This window comes from Zingiber officinale, chromosome 5B (genome assembly GCF_018446385.1).
Source record: "Zingiber officinale cultivar Zhangliang chromosome 5B, Zo_v1.1, whole genome shotgun sequence".
NCBI classification, from domain to species: Eukaryota; Viridiplantae; Streptophyta; class Magnoliopsida; order Zingiberales; family Zingiberaceae; genus Zingiber; species Zingiber officinale.
Window position 1 is genome coordinate 28,200,098 of NC_055995.1, and position 15,585 is coordinate 28,215,682.

The following is a 15,585-nucleotide window of genomic DNA, read 5'->3' on the forward strand; positions in this document are numbered from 1 at the left end:
CGAAACGGCGGCCTTTCCCATAGGTTTCCTTCCAAAGCCGAATTTTATTTATGTATTTATTTATTTATTTTATCAACGTATATCATTTCTTTTCTTTAAAGAAAGTGGAAATTTTATATATAATTTCAACTTTAAAAAATTTAAAATATTTGATCTGTTAAAATTATCTTAATTGTCCATCAGCCATTTGGACTGAAATAATTAGATAAACTAAATAACATTTTAATTTAGAAAATAATATATAAAGAAAAAATCGGTATATTTTAATCTTAAAAGTTGGGTAATATTTTATTTATTAACAATTATAGAATTCAAACCTAAAAAGTCCTAAAAAAAAAAAGCATCTTCACATCATAATCGTATTTTAAAAAATATGAGAAATATAATCTAAATTTTAAAAAATCTCCCCTTTTGGGGCTGTTATTACTTGAGTGTAGGGGAAAATATTCAAGGTGGAAAAAATCTTTAAATAAAAAATAAGAAAAAAAAGGAAAGAAGAAGAAACTAAGAGGAAAACAAAAGAAGAAAAATAAAAAATTCCAATAAGTTCGTGGTCACCTTGTAGAACCTCACAGAACAAGTAGCCCGCAGCCACAGGTTCGCTTACAACTGCAATCGAGACTACTCGTGGCCACAAGCAAGGCCCCCCATGGCCACTGGCAATGACATCACTGGGAGAGATTCCAACACATCCTCTCGGGCAGTATGATGATTAAAGTATAAGGTATTGCTATATTAGATTTTAGAAATGAAATTTGGTGTGTTTAAGTATGACTTTTTATGTTTTGATCATTACAGTAATGACTAGAAATCATCAATGATTTACTTTCTCCATGTTGATTTAGAGACGAGTTGATAGGGGCACTGGCACAAGTGAATCATCCTTTTACCACATTGGGAGAGATTTAAACAAGCATGTTTAGATAACAAGCAGATAAGATTTACCACTTGAGATTGAGGGATTGAATATCAAGATTGATGAGGCTTAAATTTTTATACTCCGCATAGCTCACTCTCATCTATTTAGTTTCTCAATTATCGTGATTTACCTCCTCATTATGATAGTAAATAGTTAGAGATTTACCACTTGATTTCAAGAGGTCAAATCTCGGGACTGATGGGAGTGTCAATTTGGATGGATGAAATCAGATTCGGATTAATTTTTTTTAAATCTCAACCTGAATTTAAACCCAAATCCAAAACTGAAACCAACCAACCCAACCGGAATAAATTAAAAAATCTAATCAAAATTATTTTTTTTTCTATTTTCCCTAAAATTCTTACTTTTATTTCAATACTCTATCATTATTATACTAAGATATATATATAAAAAAAAGATTTTGATATCCTGCGCACCCGCACAGTGCTTGACTGTGCGCGCCCGTAGGATATCACTCATTTTTTTAAATTTTTTTTAAATTTTTGAATTAAAAAAATAATTAAAATATTTTTTAAAAATTTTATTTCTAGGGTTAATGCTTTGGGTTATAATTTTTAAGCTATTTTTTTTACATTTTGCCTCTAGGGTTCAGGCTTCCCAATTAGGTTATAGTGTTTGGTTTAAAAAAAATTAAAATAAAATAAATTTAAGTATTTATTGAGTATTGTAATATGGTGAGGAGATATATTAATGTATTAGAAATTTATATAAGGAAATGTTAATTTTTTTAATTTAAAATATTAAAAAAATCAAAAAAAAATCGAGTGATCTCCTGCGCGCGCAAAGTCGCACACTGTGCGAGCGCGCAGGAGATCACTCCTATATATATATATATATATATATATACAGATTTGATATATTGGGCGACGCTTTGGTGCACAACTGTGAGCGACGCGCAGACGTAGCGTTGCCAATTCGATTTCCCTACAAATAAAATATATCATTTATTCTCTCTCCCCTCCCGTATGCAGTTCAAAACCACGTCATGGGAAATTACCCAAATTAAAATTAAAATCTCCCTCGCCGCTCTCCCATTCTCGCTCCCTCCGTCTCCATCGTCCATCATCCGACCGACCTCACAAGCCGCCGAGAAAGTTTAATATTAAAATCTCTCCCTCGCCGCTCTCCCTCTCCTTCGCTCGCTCCCTCCGTCAACGTCCTCCGTCGTCCGTAGTCCGTCGGACGTCGTCCCTCAGCCCTCGCGCTCCCGGCGGGAAAGTTTCACCGGCTTCTTCAATCACACAACTGCTGCAAGAGCTTACCACCTCTCTCCATTTGCAATGGTAAGTTGTTTCTGTTGGATCGAGATGCGCTATAGGGGGTGAATAGCGCTCGTGGCTTTCATTTTTCATGTTCGGGAATCTTACGAGTAATTGCAGCGGAATAATAAACAACACACATAGAAAGGACGCCAAGATTTACTTGGTTTGGAGCCTAGGGTGACTCTTACTACAAGACCCACGCTCATTGAGCGTTTACTTTGGGCAACAATTATAATAACGCAAATGTTTACAAATATGTAGTACAAGTAAAGCAGTAATTAGCTTATATCGACAACAGAAATGATAGATTTGAAGCTCCTGGTCGTAGGGGTGTTGCTACAACAGTTCTGGATCGTCTCTTGAGCAGCACACGGAAGAATGATCGCTTGGAATGTGTTGTTCAACAGATGCTGCTCAAGACCTCCTGATAAAGGTCGTTGAGGGCGTCTCCAAGACCCTTGAGGGTGCCTCCATCACCAGCAAATTTGCAGCGAGGATGAGCTTTGACTCCTTCGTAGCTAATTATGGTATAAAAATAATAGTTTCATGTATATGGTTGGCAGAACTAAATGGCAAGCCAGAGAACTGCTGCTTCCCGTGCATATTGTAAGAAAGTGCATTGAAAAAGTAATTACCCTCACTTCAAGGGTTTTGTATCATCACTACACATAAACGACCGGCAGATGGAGTTGATCAATGGAAGCTCATTTGCCTGGGCAGTAGTCATGTCTGAAATTGTAAATATTCGAAGTCTTATACAAAATATGTTTGACAATTGGGACGTTCAAGTCAGATGCTTCATATTTCATAATAAGGAGATTATATTTACTAGGAAAGATGTTTCATTGATTTGGGACCCTAAACCAAGGCGATGAAGTAAATTTGCAACAGCATGTAGCCACCACCCCACTATTTCTTCAACACTTCTATAATGTGGAGTGCACACAGAAGGAGCTAGAGAACAAGATGATTAACCTCAGCAAACAACCTCCATTTGTTGAATCCGATACTCTCTTTTGCCAAATTTTAATATTGTATTTCTTTATTTTTGTGTTATTTACTACTACTAGTAGTATATCTAGATTATTAGTACAATCACTAATAGATTGCATAGATGATTTTGCTAATTTAGGTAGGGATAATTGGTGCAGCAGTGGAAATAATTTTATATCAATTTTTTAGTAAGTTGATATACAACATATCAAAAATATAGCTACTAGGTTAATCTCTGCTAGAAAATAACGCTACTAGAAAAACGACTTACCATATTTGCTACACAAGGTGTAGCAGTTATTAGACGAAGTAGCTGCTTCAACATATACCAACAAAGCAAACCAAGGGCGCTGCAGCAGCGAAAATATTTTTAATTTATTTTTTTAGCAAGTTAATATACAACATATCAAAAATATGTCTACTGGATTAATCTCCGCGAGACAATAGAGCTACTAGAAAAACGACTTTCCAAGTTAGCTGCTACAAGGTGTTGCAACTACATAGAGAGTTAGCTGCTACAAGATGTAGCAGTTACCAGTACACGTTGTAGCAGTTACCTCTCCATGTAGCTGCTACAACTTGTAGCAGCAAAGAAAACTCCAAGTGGCTGCAGGTGGTTGTTACAGCCGTCGCCCTTCCACGTTGTAGCATAAATCCATCCAAGTTAGTTGCTACAAGTTGTAGCAGCTACAAGGACGGTTTCCTACGAAGTAATTGATGCAACGTTTAGAAGCAAAGCAAAGACGTTGTATCTTTAAACAATAATTCCAACTATTTTTTTACCAAACTGATATATTTCTAGAGGTAATATATGCTAGCAATTGTAGATGCAAAAAAAAAAAGACTTACCAAGTGGCTACTCCAACATGTAGCAGCTACGTTGCAACCCACTTGGCTGTAGCCTGTAGCCGTTTGTACAAAGCGTCGTCCCTGAACGTTATAGCAATAATCCTTCTAATATTTGTAGGCTATAACGGTGTGGATTATGAAATTAAAATGAAACGACTTACCATTGCGAATGGAGAGAGGTAGTAAGCTCTCGCAACAGTTGTGCGATTGAAGACACCGGTGAAACTTTTCCGCGCGGAGCGCGAGGGCCGAGGGACGACATCCAACAGACTACGGAGGACATTGACGGAGAGAGCGAGCGAGGGAGAGAGAGAGCAGCGAGGGAGAAATTTTAATATTAAACTTTCCCGACGGCTTGTGAGGTCGGCCGGACGACGGAGACAGAGGGAGCAAGAGTGGGAGAGCAACGAGGGAGATTTTAATTTTAATTTAGATAATTTCCTGCGATGTGATTTTGAACTGCATGCAGGAGAAGAGAGAGAATAAATGGTATATTTTATTTGTAGAAAAATCGAGCTGACAACGTCACGTCTGCGCGTTGTTCACGGTCGTGCACAAAATGTTGCTCAGAATATATATTTTTTCAAAATAAAATTTAATTTAACTATAAAAAATCTATTAAATCCTAAATTCAAATTAATCTGAACCCCCCGATCCAAAAATTTTTAAGCCAATCCGACACAAAAAATTTCAATCCAAAACCCTCTCACCCGAATCTGAAAATTTCTAACCCAAACTTAAATTTCAAATCGTCGGATCATATTCATTACACCTCTAAATCCCTGTATCCTATATAACTCATCCCATCCACTTACCTCAGTTATGATGATTTATCTTCTCCCAATTGATCTTGGAATAGACTGACAGGAATGGACACATTGCCCCCTTTTACCACTTGTCGCTACGAGAGATTAACTGAGACACAGTCCATCAAAAAAAAGGAGGCATTAGAGTCACGTAATTACTATCTTTTTAGACACAAGAACACGATTTGAAGCTAATGGCATGAGTACCACGTACATAATAATACATAAACACTGAGGTAGAAACGGAAGATACTTTGAAGGTTTCATTTTAGCAATGCCAACCACAAGCTCACATGATATCTAGGGAACTAATCTTCCCTTGGAGTATGAACATTCCAGCAGAATCACACAAAATAATAGAACGAGTTCACCGGGTAAAAGTCGTGGGACGCCCCCCACATGCTCAATTAGCACGACCTTTTATGACATCAAGCCCCATCTCAGTCGGATCAGTTGCTTGTAGCTCAACCTGGATACCGTCAAGCTCTCTCTTGAACCTCTCTTTGGAGCTTGCATAAAGCATCTTGCTTCTCACCCTCGAGGTGTCAGGAGACCTTATATGTGGGGAAGAATAGGTTGAACATCAGAGCTAAAACGACATCAAATAAAGTCAACTAGGAAGAAAATAAAAAGTTTACCAGGCAATAAAAAAGATTTTGCTCTTCTGACAGTTCTCTTCAGTGACAAAGTCAAAATCATATATTGCATATCTACATTCATTTGCAGGAAGGCTGGCAGTAAAATCATCATAGGTCAAGTTGGGTTCCCCAAGCTTCTCCACAAGGACCTCCTTCTGCTTTTCATCGATCTTATAGATTATGAAACGGTAAGTCCGCTTTGCCTTCAATTCCAAAAACTTCAACTTGCAGTCATCATTCACAGCCATTCCTGATACTGCATTGGCCTGCCGTATCACAATGCAGGAAGACAATTTAACAAATCTTGATGCATTCATCAACAAGCATATCTTACTCCTAGGGGAGGGGGGGAGGGGGGGTGCGAAGGATCCATTTACAGGCATTGATTAAGTCCAGTACATAGAATACAAATGTGACAAAAGAACCGATGATCGCCTACATACTAGGGAGGCACCATTACCAATAGGTGTTTTAGTGTCTACCTCCCATCCAGGTTGAAAGTTTGTTTCATCAACAGAATCACTAAGGATATAAGTCCCTGTTAAATATGCCCCTATGGGTGTAGTACATTTGGTAAAGCACTCAGAGGAGCAATAAAAGAGTCAAAGTTCGAATCTCAAATGGAATGAATATTCTGGAAGTCAGCTTGAAGTGCATAAGTTGTGCTGGATTTATCTGGTTCACCGGAGAAAGCCATCTACCTCCAGAATTAGGCAAAGCAAGAACACATGGATTATCCAAAAAAAAAAAAAAAAAAGCAGAAACGAAAAGAAAAGAAAAAGGTGCAAGTATATCTTAACCAGGTTGGCAAAGCACATGGTCAATGTTATTGATTAGCAATTCGGCAACTGAGAATTAGTAGCACAAACAATGTAACTTCATCAGAGCTAATAGAACAATGAATCAACTACTGATTCTATATTGTTTCGGCAAATATATGAGCTAAAACGGCAGAGGAAATTGATAGTCCCTTGATAAAATCGGTGAGTGTGAATGGAGATTCTGTTAACAATTCCTGCACAATAAAATAATCTGTCCGATCTACAACTTTAACCATAACCGACCAGAAGCAGCATGAAGGATCCGAAACTTAAACCATTCAGTTAACTTAAGCAGCAACTATAGAGAATGAAGAGGGTGGACAGAAGTCAAAGAACACATGCTATTCAGAAACAAAATCGGTAAGCAATTACCAAGGGAATCATTTATCCGACCCCAACAATCCAATCGCAACAAAAATAAACAGCATGCTTCACATCCAAACCCTAGCCAAATGAAGTCAAACAGACTAAATGATCGCGAAATTAGATCCGAAATCAAGAAATCAGCAACCAAGCAACGACCGGATTCAGAAGAATTGTGAAAGTACAGCAGATTGATCGATCACAAGGAGAAACGTAAACCACACGAACCCTAGCATCAAAGTGATCGAGGAAAGGGATGGAGATTACCATTTTGATAACGTCCGCAGGCGATCGGAGCGGAGAGATCAGCAGAACCACTAAGGCCCTTAGCAAGGGGCCTCGGAGACGGAGAAAGGCAGGAGTAGATACCAGAGGAAAGGAAAGCAGCGTGTGAGGACCGAGGACGGGCGATGGCAGTGCTCATATTCTCTTCTTCATTTTCGCTTTAAAGGAAGTAACGGCCGTCACGACAGGCGCCGACTCAGGCACGGTTTGCCCAATCACGACACGGCAAGTCTCCAGCAACTGCGCCGTCAACTAACGGAGTTATTTCAAATATGTTTGCTTAGTTTTCACGCTTAGCCTACGCAGCCACGCTCATGGCCTCAAATATTATTATTTTTATTTTTTTTAACAAAAAAGAGCAGTTTTTAAAACTACCAAAAGAAAAATCAAAAATAGTATTATTTACTTCCTACTCTTCTTACCAACATCCTAAATTCCCTCTCTATACTATTTTATATCACCCAGTGGATTTGCTATGATAAAATATCAGGCCCAGTAGAAACTTGATATAGGAAAATATTATGGTCACCATGGGTCTAATATGAGATTATATGCTCAATGGTAAGCCTGATATGAAAAAATATCAAGTCCTTTTTAATCCTGGAAAGAAGGGATGTATTAGAAAATGACGAGAAAGGGAGAATTTAGGAGGTTGGCGCGAGGGATAAGAAGGAAATAATACTATTTTTTATGTTCTTTTTCATAGTTTTGAAACTAGGTTGCTCCTTTGGGTAAATAAGAAAACATGATGCTCCTTTTAGTAAAAAGTCGTATTATTTTTGGAAAAAAATAGAATGAAATAAAATGATTGCTAAATATAACCCAGTTTCCCCTCTTAGCCTTTGTTGGATGGAATTGCTAAATCTCTAACGGACAGACGATTATAAGTTAATTTCATAATTTATCTTTTTTCATATAATTTGAAGACGGACCATAAGAGACATATGAAGTTAGCGTAATCATCTTTTGTTATTTTTATTACAATTGGATAGTGAGCATGTCTGAAAGTGAAGAAGATGATGCGTTGACGGAGTCGCTTTGCTATTGACTGTGAGAAGATGAGGACCTTGATGACGTGGATCAACCTATGCACACCACACAGAGAAGCAACAATAATGTTAGAGTGAGAACTCGGGAGGGGGTCCTCGACACAAACACTTCGACACTTAAGTTAAAACAGTATCTCATGTGAGAAAGGTGGAAGAAAATGAATAATAGAGTAATAACGTGGATGTGTCTCAGCGTGCATGTGTGAGCGCGTGCATGTAAAAATATACATCGCCAACAGAGCCTTTTTATACTACCCCTCATAATGTCCGCAATAATAAGATGGCAGAGAATGTCTAATATCAAAATATGTCGGATGTACAACAACCCTCCACTATATAGAAGAAAGTTCCATTATGTGTATATGTCATAATAAGAGAATATATTTTCTAGTGAATAACTGTTATTCTTTGACAATTGTTTTGATTCCCTGACAATGTTGTTATTGGTGCAATATTCCCTAGGCCAAGGTTGACCTGGTTGACTAAGCTTGAGATGACTCAAGCTTAAGTCTTGATGTTTAGATTTCGATGTTTAACAATACATGGAGACTTATAATACATGGATATTGCAGGTGCAATCGTTTATTTGGAGGAGATTGTTGGTATAATTCTCCTCTGGTCAAGGTTGGTCAGTTAGGTGTGAAGAAGAGTCAAGTAGGTCAAGACTAACTGGATACTTGACTGATCCTGGTGAGTGAAACCAGGTAGTTGGAAAATCTTGGTGAGTGAAGCCAGGTGAAAGACCTAGTGAGTGAAGTTATGCAGGTGAAAGATCTAGTGAGTGAAGCTAGGCAGATGAGAAGTCCTGGTGAGTGAAGCCAAGCAGATGGGAAGTCCTGGTGAGTGAAGCTAAGCAGAATGGAAGTCCTGGTGAGTGAAGTCAGGTAGTTGGGAAATCCTGATGAGTGAAGCCAGGTGAAAATCCTAGTGAGTGAAGCTAGGTGAAAGTCCTGGTGAGTGAAGACAGGCAGATGAGAAACCCTAGTGAGTGAAGTTAGGTGAAAGTCCTGTGAGTGAAGCTAGGCAGAAGGGAAGTCCTGGTGAGTGAAGCTAGGCACGTGGAAATTCATGTGAGTCAAGGTTGACCGGACACCTGGTATTGAGAAGTCCAAGTAGGTCAAAGAGTTGACCGGATACTTGTCACGAGGAGAAAAATCTAAGTGGGTTAAAGGGATTGACCAGACACTTGGTCAGGAAGTCTTAGCAGGTCGAGGGTAACCGGATGCTAGGCATGATGTCTCAACAGGTCATGGTTGACCAGATGTTGAGTTTTAGGGGTTTGGGACTTGATTTGGGCAAATCAAGTTGATTCAATCGATCAGCCGATCGATTGAATCATGTCCAATCGATCGGTTGATCGATTGGACTGGTGTCGCGGCAAAAGCCTCTCCCAATCGATCATCCGATCGATTGGGAGCCTCTAATTAATCGATCGATCGATTGGGAAGCTGTCGCCGATTGCACAGAAGCCCTCCCCAATCGATTGGGAGCCTCCAATCGATTGGGCGATCGATTAGAGCACTGGAAATCACACGATAGTCTTGAATCGATCAGTTGATCGATTCAGGCGATTTCCAGATAGCACAGAGGCGCTCTGGATCGATCGACCGATCGATCCAAAGCCTCCCCAATTGATTGGGAGCAATCCAATCGATTGGGATCCGACTATTGGCACTGGATAAAGTCGTTATGAGTGTCTTCTTCAGCAGACTTTCGCCCGATTCATCTCCGATCTTCACAGCAACTTCTCCGAGCTCTCACCGCCAATTCTTGAAGGTTCTTCGAGGCAAGTGCTTGTGCACGTCCAAGTAAAGAGGCGATCTACAAGAAGAAGAAGAAGCTAGGGTTAGGGTTTCAAGTGTAAATCTTGTAAGATTTCAATTGTATTTGCTTCCCTTTCTTTCTTCTTGTACTGAGAGTGTTGTAGGGCTTCTCCGCCTTCGGTAGTTATTGTAAATGAATGTTTTCATAGTGGAGAGTGCGTGTCGTGTGTGGATCCTTGGATTAGTCACCTCTTTTTGAGGTGGATACTAAGTAAATCCTTCGTGTTAGCGTTGTATTTTTGTTTCTTGTATTTTCCGCTGCCTATCATCACCAAGAAGCAAGATGACGAGCGCACGACGAGCTATCCCCCCCCCCCCCCCCCCCCCCACCCCCCCTCTAGCACATTTCAACCCTAACAGTTGTCTCCTAGAAGATATTCGACCGACTCTAGGGCCGGATAGATATAGGTTCGGAGTTGCACCTAGGAGAAGTGAGGAACTGAGTTCTAAAGATCTGACTAGCTCTAGGGTTGGACGACCATATGCTAGGAGCTTGGCCCCAAAGAAGTGAAGAACTGAATCCTTGAGGTCTAACCGACTTTGTGTCGAGCGAATGTATGCTGGGAGCTTTGTCCTTATAGGGTGGGGAGCTAAGTCCCATAACTCCGAACGGCTTAATATTTGCCAGGGTTTATGCTAGAAGTTTTGCTCATGAGGAGTGGTGAACTAAGTTCCGTAGTCCTGACGGACTCTATGTCCGACCAAGTTTACGTCGGGGCCTTACCCATATGAAGTAAAGAACTGCACCACTTATCCCTAGCCGGCTATTGGTCTGCTCAGATTTATGCTGGAAATTCTGCTCATGAGGAGTGGGGAGATAAACCTCGTAGTTTCCATCGGCTCTATGTTCGACTAGGTTTATACTAGGGTCCTGCCCATATGAAGTAAAGAACTTGTAGTGTCCGAAACCACTTATTTAATTAAGGATATTTATTGGAATTAATTAGAAGTTATATTTAATTACAAATTTATTAATTATATTAAGAAGATAGTAGAATACAAATACGTGTAAAATTGATGAGACTTATAACTTTTATTATAGATTATTCATCTAAACAATATAGAAGTAAAATATATAGGGGTACACAAAATTAAATAAAAGATCTAAATACGGATGATATATGTGAATATATATGAAATTATATAACCATGGATATAAGTTTCTATTTAGATTTAGTATTAAGTTTTATAAAAATAATATAAATGACTTAGCAATTATAAAATCTATAACTTACGAATTTTATATATGTGGATATATATGAAATTATGTAACCATGGATATAAGTTTCTATTTAGACTTAGTATTAAGTTTTATAAAAAAATAATATATAAGACTTAGCATTTATAAAATCTATCTAGCATTTAAATAAAAGTATAAGAATTTATATATCAATTTACATGCCTTACGTGTATATACATAACCTATAAAATGTATATGTTGTAGATAATGACTAAGAACTATAATATTATCACATATAAATTTTATATGTATATATGAAATTTATATAATTATGGATATGGATAAAGGATAGAGATAAAAACGTAGAATGAAGTTTTATATAAAATTTATAGGAATTAGATATTGAGACCAAGTCTTAAGTCCCCTCTTGTATTTAAACCTTACCTTCAAAAACCTCCTTTTGAGTTGTTGCCGTCGGCCCTAAGAAGATTTCCCTCTCCCTTTGTTTCTTCACCAGTGCTAGAGCTTCAAGGGAAGACAAGGAGTTGGTAGCTAAGTACTTGAGGCATGTTCCTTAACTTGCAATGCTCTAGTTGGTTTCTATAGTCTTGTAAATTTTGGGTACCATAAATTGATGTGTGATGCTCTACTTTAAACTCCCTTCTTAAGGTTTAAAGGTTGGTAATAATAAGGATTTCGGATTCATGAGGGGAAGTTCCCTCATTAATTTGCTAAGGATTGTTCATTATGCTTCCCTTTACAAAATGTGCATGTTCCCTACCTTAGTTGTTGCTATAGCTAGGCTCTATAAATTGTGAAGTTTCAGATTTTGTAGCTTGTAATGATTGGCTTGTTTTCTTGCTAATAACATCATGTTTAGGTTCCTTTCTTATGCTCTAAATTGATTGTGAAGAGGATGGATTTCGGATGTTATAGGGTGTGTTATAAAACCTTTTGTTTAGTTCATACATCTTAGTTTAAATTCTGTTTTTGAAGTTTAGTCCTCATGATGTTTTACTATAAATTGCTTCATGTTTACTATTGGTTTACCCTTAGAGATTAGAGAACTTTTCATGCTCACATGGATTAGTAGGACTAGTAAGTTCGGATTCTTTAGAGTTTAGTATAAATTCTGTTTCTAGAAGTTAAATATTGGAATATTGAACTACATTCTAGCTCCATGTTTCTAGTTGTTTTCCCTTTAGAAGATAGAAGACCATTTGATGCTCAACTTGAATCATAAAACTTGTAAATTTTAGATTTATAGGAGTAGTTTAAATTCTATTTTTAAAAAATTATATGTTGGGGGATGTTGCACTACAATTTGGGTCATGCTTCTAGTTGCCTTCCATTAGAAGTTGGGAAACTTTTATATGCTCAATTCAACTCATAAAACTAGAAAATTTCAGATTCATAGGATTTGTTTAAATTCTGTTCTAGAGGTTTAGTTATTATGATGTTCCACTACAAGTTTCTTCATGTTTTACTACTTGTTTACCTTTAAAAGTTAAAGAACTTTGCATGTTCAACTTATGAAGTAGAACTTCCAAGTTTTGGATTCTTTAAGGCCTTGTTTAAATTCTGTCTTAGGGGTTTAATTATTATATTTTATTTTAGTTCCTCAAGTTCATGTATATTTAGGAACTTTAAATGAGTTTTCAAGCTTGAGTTATGCTCTACGTACCATGATGACTATATATGCTACATCTAGGTTTCAAACCCCTAGATTAGGTCATATTGCTTCTTGCTTCTCATTATGATAACCTTAAATGCTAGTGAAATTAATCCACTTACGATGATGCACCTATTAATATTTGCATTTCATGCTTAGGTAGTGATCACGTTTACGTATATGTTGGTGTGCATGCCTATGTAAGGAATATGTTTAGATTTAGGTACATGTTTATGTTCATGCCTATGTAGTGATCATGTTTATATTTATGCTCATGCTTATGAAGTGATCCCATGTTTAGGTATATAATCTTATTATCTACATGTTTATACTTATGCCCATACTTATGAAGTAATCAAGTTTATGTTGGTTGTAAGTTTATGTTATGTGTGGGTTAAGTTATGAACCAGGGACCTAAGCCTGAGTAACTGTTACGCCTCCGCAAGTGCACGGATTCGTCGTCAGTAATAAAGATTATCGATCCCACGAGCACTGGTTATAAGCACTAGCAATGGATCACTTAGGATTATCTAAACTACCGATGGTTGTAAGTTATCTAAAGAAAAGAGAGTGGGAAGCGGAAACGAGAATTAGTAAAGAAAAAGTAATTAACTTGGTTCGTGAAGAGTTCTAGGAGTTCGGTTTCATTGTGGTGATATTGATCGTATCACATTTTATCCTTTACTCATTGTCCATCAACATGCATTCGCCGGAAGCTAAAGCAACTATCCTTAAGTATCACATAGAGAAGATCCCTATGAAATCCTGTTACGGTTAACCCTTGTCACTAGGACGCCTCGGTAGATCATAAGAACGCAACTCTAATTGGTGTCATTAAGGATAGAAATAAGGAACTTAGTTTGATCTCTTGCTTCCTTGTGGAGAAGTTGCCTCTCCTTTCAAGGAAGTACCCTAGATGTCCATGAATGGGTTACCCCTGTCACTAGGGCCCCTCGGGTGTACGATCTAAGATACTCTCTCTACGAGTTTAGCAATTCCTACACAATCAATTAATACGCAACAAGCATGCATAATAGTTGAAACAAAGCAAGCAAAATCATCCAATGAATAGAAGCATAAATATGAGTCTTACATCAAAACTAATCCACAACTACTCCATAATCCTAGAACAAGGAATCTACTCCATAGACGTCAGAGAAAAACCTGAAGACATAATGTAATTGAGTATACAATTCTCGAACACGAAGAGACGAAGAGAAAAGATGCTTATCCAACGACGACGAGTGATCTTCGGATCCAATCCTTTACTTTTGGAGTTGATATGGTGATAAAAGATCGCTGGATGGAGGTTCTGGATGGCGTGGAATGACACCAAGATGATTCTTCCTTTGACCGCTCACTTCCCGGCTCTCCCCACTTGAGGAGAAGGGTTAGAACCCTTTTATAGGCTAGGGCACGACTGCAGCGGCACGATCGTGTAGATGTGGCACGGTCGTGCCTTCTTTAGCCTCTGGCCGCGCTGCACGGCCGTACAAATGTGGCACAGTCGTGCCTTCTTTTGTCTCTGGCCATGCTGCACGGCCGTACCAATTGCCACGACCATGTGGATCTTGGGCTCTACTTCTGGGACATGGTTGTGCAGGATTGCACAGTCGTTCCTTGCTTGGATGCTGGTCGTGGGGGGCACGACCGTGCAAGTTTGCATGGCCATGCTCCATCCTTCTCTATTTGGCCGCACGACCGTGCAAGAGTTGCACGGCTGTGCACTGTCCTTCTTCTGTTTGGCCACACAACTGTGCAAGGTTGCACGACCGTGTTCTCTACCTCGTTCCGGTGCGTCGACAATCGCTGTTTTTGCTCGAAAAGTTGTCCCTGTCAACACAAAACCAAACAAAGAGCAGATATCCGAACAAAGGAGTATTTATAATGAGTACATAATAAAAGAGATGATCATGCAAAGAATACATACGTATAAACAAGTGAATGTACGTTAAAACATGCATAAACCATCATAATATTTACGCACATCACACCCCCAGACTTGAATCTTTGCTTGTCCTTAAGCAAAACGCTGCAAACTATGTTCATGAGTTCCTGCAGTGTTTCATAATCCCTAGTGCATTCGTCTAACTCTATCAACTAGTTTCATTGATAAGCACGATTGTGGAGTAACCTAAGTATGACCTAATCATAAGTTCTTTGTGCTCGGTGCAATAAGTAACTCAACCTCTTCAAGTTTCAATTCTTTGTTTTAGTTAAGTTGTCATACAATTGAGTTCCTAATGTTCCCGGTGATAGACACTTACTTGCCACACACTTGGTTCATTTTCCTTAAATTACACAAGGTCTCAAAGGATACTACTCGAAATCAAGAGAAATATAACATTCATTTCCCCAGTAACCTATCTCGGTCTCAAAGGGGTGAATTATTAGTTTCCACTCATGACAACTATTTTTTATCCCTTATTCAAATAATTTTTTCCTTTTTTTGTGCTAAAGAGGTGTAGCACTAATCACAAATGTGAGATGCATATGTTGGGATTTAGATTTTTCCAAATGAGCTTCCATAATCCAAGGTCATCTAGTAACCAAAATGTAAATAAAAAATCACCATGAGAACAAAAGTACTAAATAATTTGGATGAATCATAACTATTTCAAAAATATTTCTACTATTCAAGCTTAAGTACTTAAGTGTAGTAAAAATAAGATCCTTAAGGTTAGGCTAAGACTTATACCAAACTCTATACAATACTTAGCTTATTTCATGCTACTAAAGATAGAGAAAGGAGATACACCAAACATACTAACACTATCTTGACAACACATGAACTAAGAAAATGCTAGTCATTTTGCTATCGAACAAGTTAGCAGAAAAAGTAGAAGGTTTGATGTTCTCAAATATGCCTCAAAACTTTTGTTTTTCATAAGTAAGAAAGTGCAA

General features: G+C 38.1%; 1 protein-coding gene across 1 annotated transcript; it reads right to left on the minus strand.

Annotated features, from left to right (window-relative positions):
- Positions 1 to 5,013: 5,013 nt before the first annotated feature.
- On the minus strand, positions 5,014 to 7,106 carry LOC121984287 (actin-depolymerizing factor 7). Its single transcript, XM_042537155.1, has 3 exons — positions 6,940 to 7,106; positions 5,489 to 5,754; positions 5,014 to 5,404 (listed from the first exon to the last, which is right to left on the minus strand). Exons 1-3 carry the CDS (start codon positions 6,940 to 6,942, stop codon positions 5,254 to 5,256), a joined length of 420 nt encoding a protein of 139 aa, XP_042393089.1. The 5' UTR covers positions 6,943 to 7,106; the 3' UTR covers positions 5,014 to 5,253.
- Between the last annotated feature and the right edge of the window lie 8,479 nt (positions 7,107 to 15,585).

Coding starts and splice junctions, on each gene's coding strand:
- LOC121984287 (XM_042537155.1), bottom strand. Junction 5,405..5,488: donor AAAATCTTTTTTATTGCCTG/GTAAACTTTTTA, acceptor CCCACATATAAG/GTCTCCTGACACCTCGAGGG.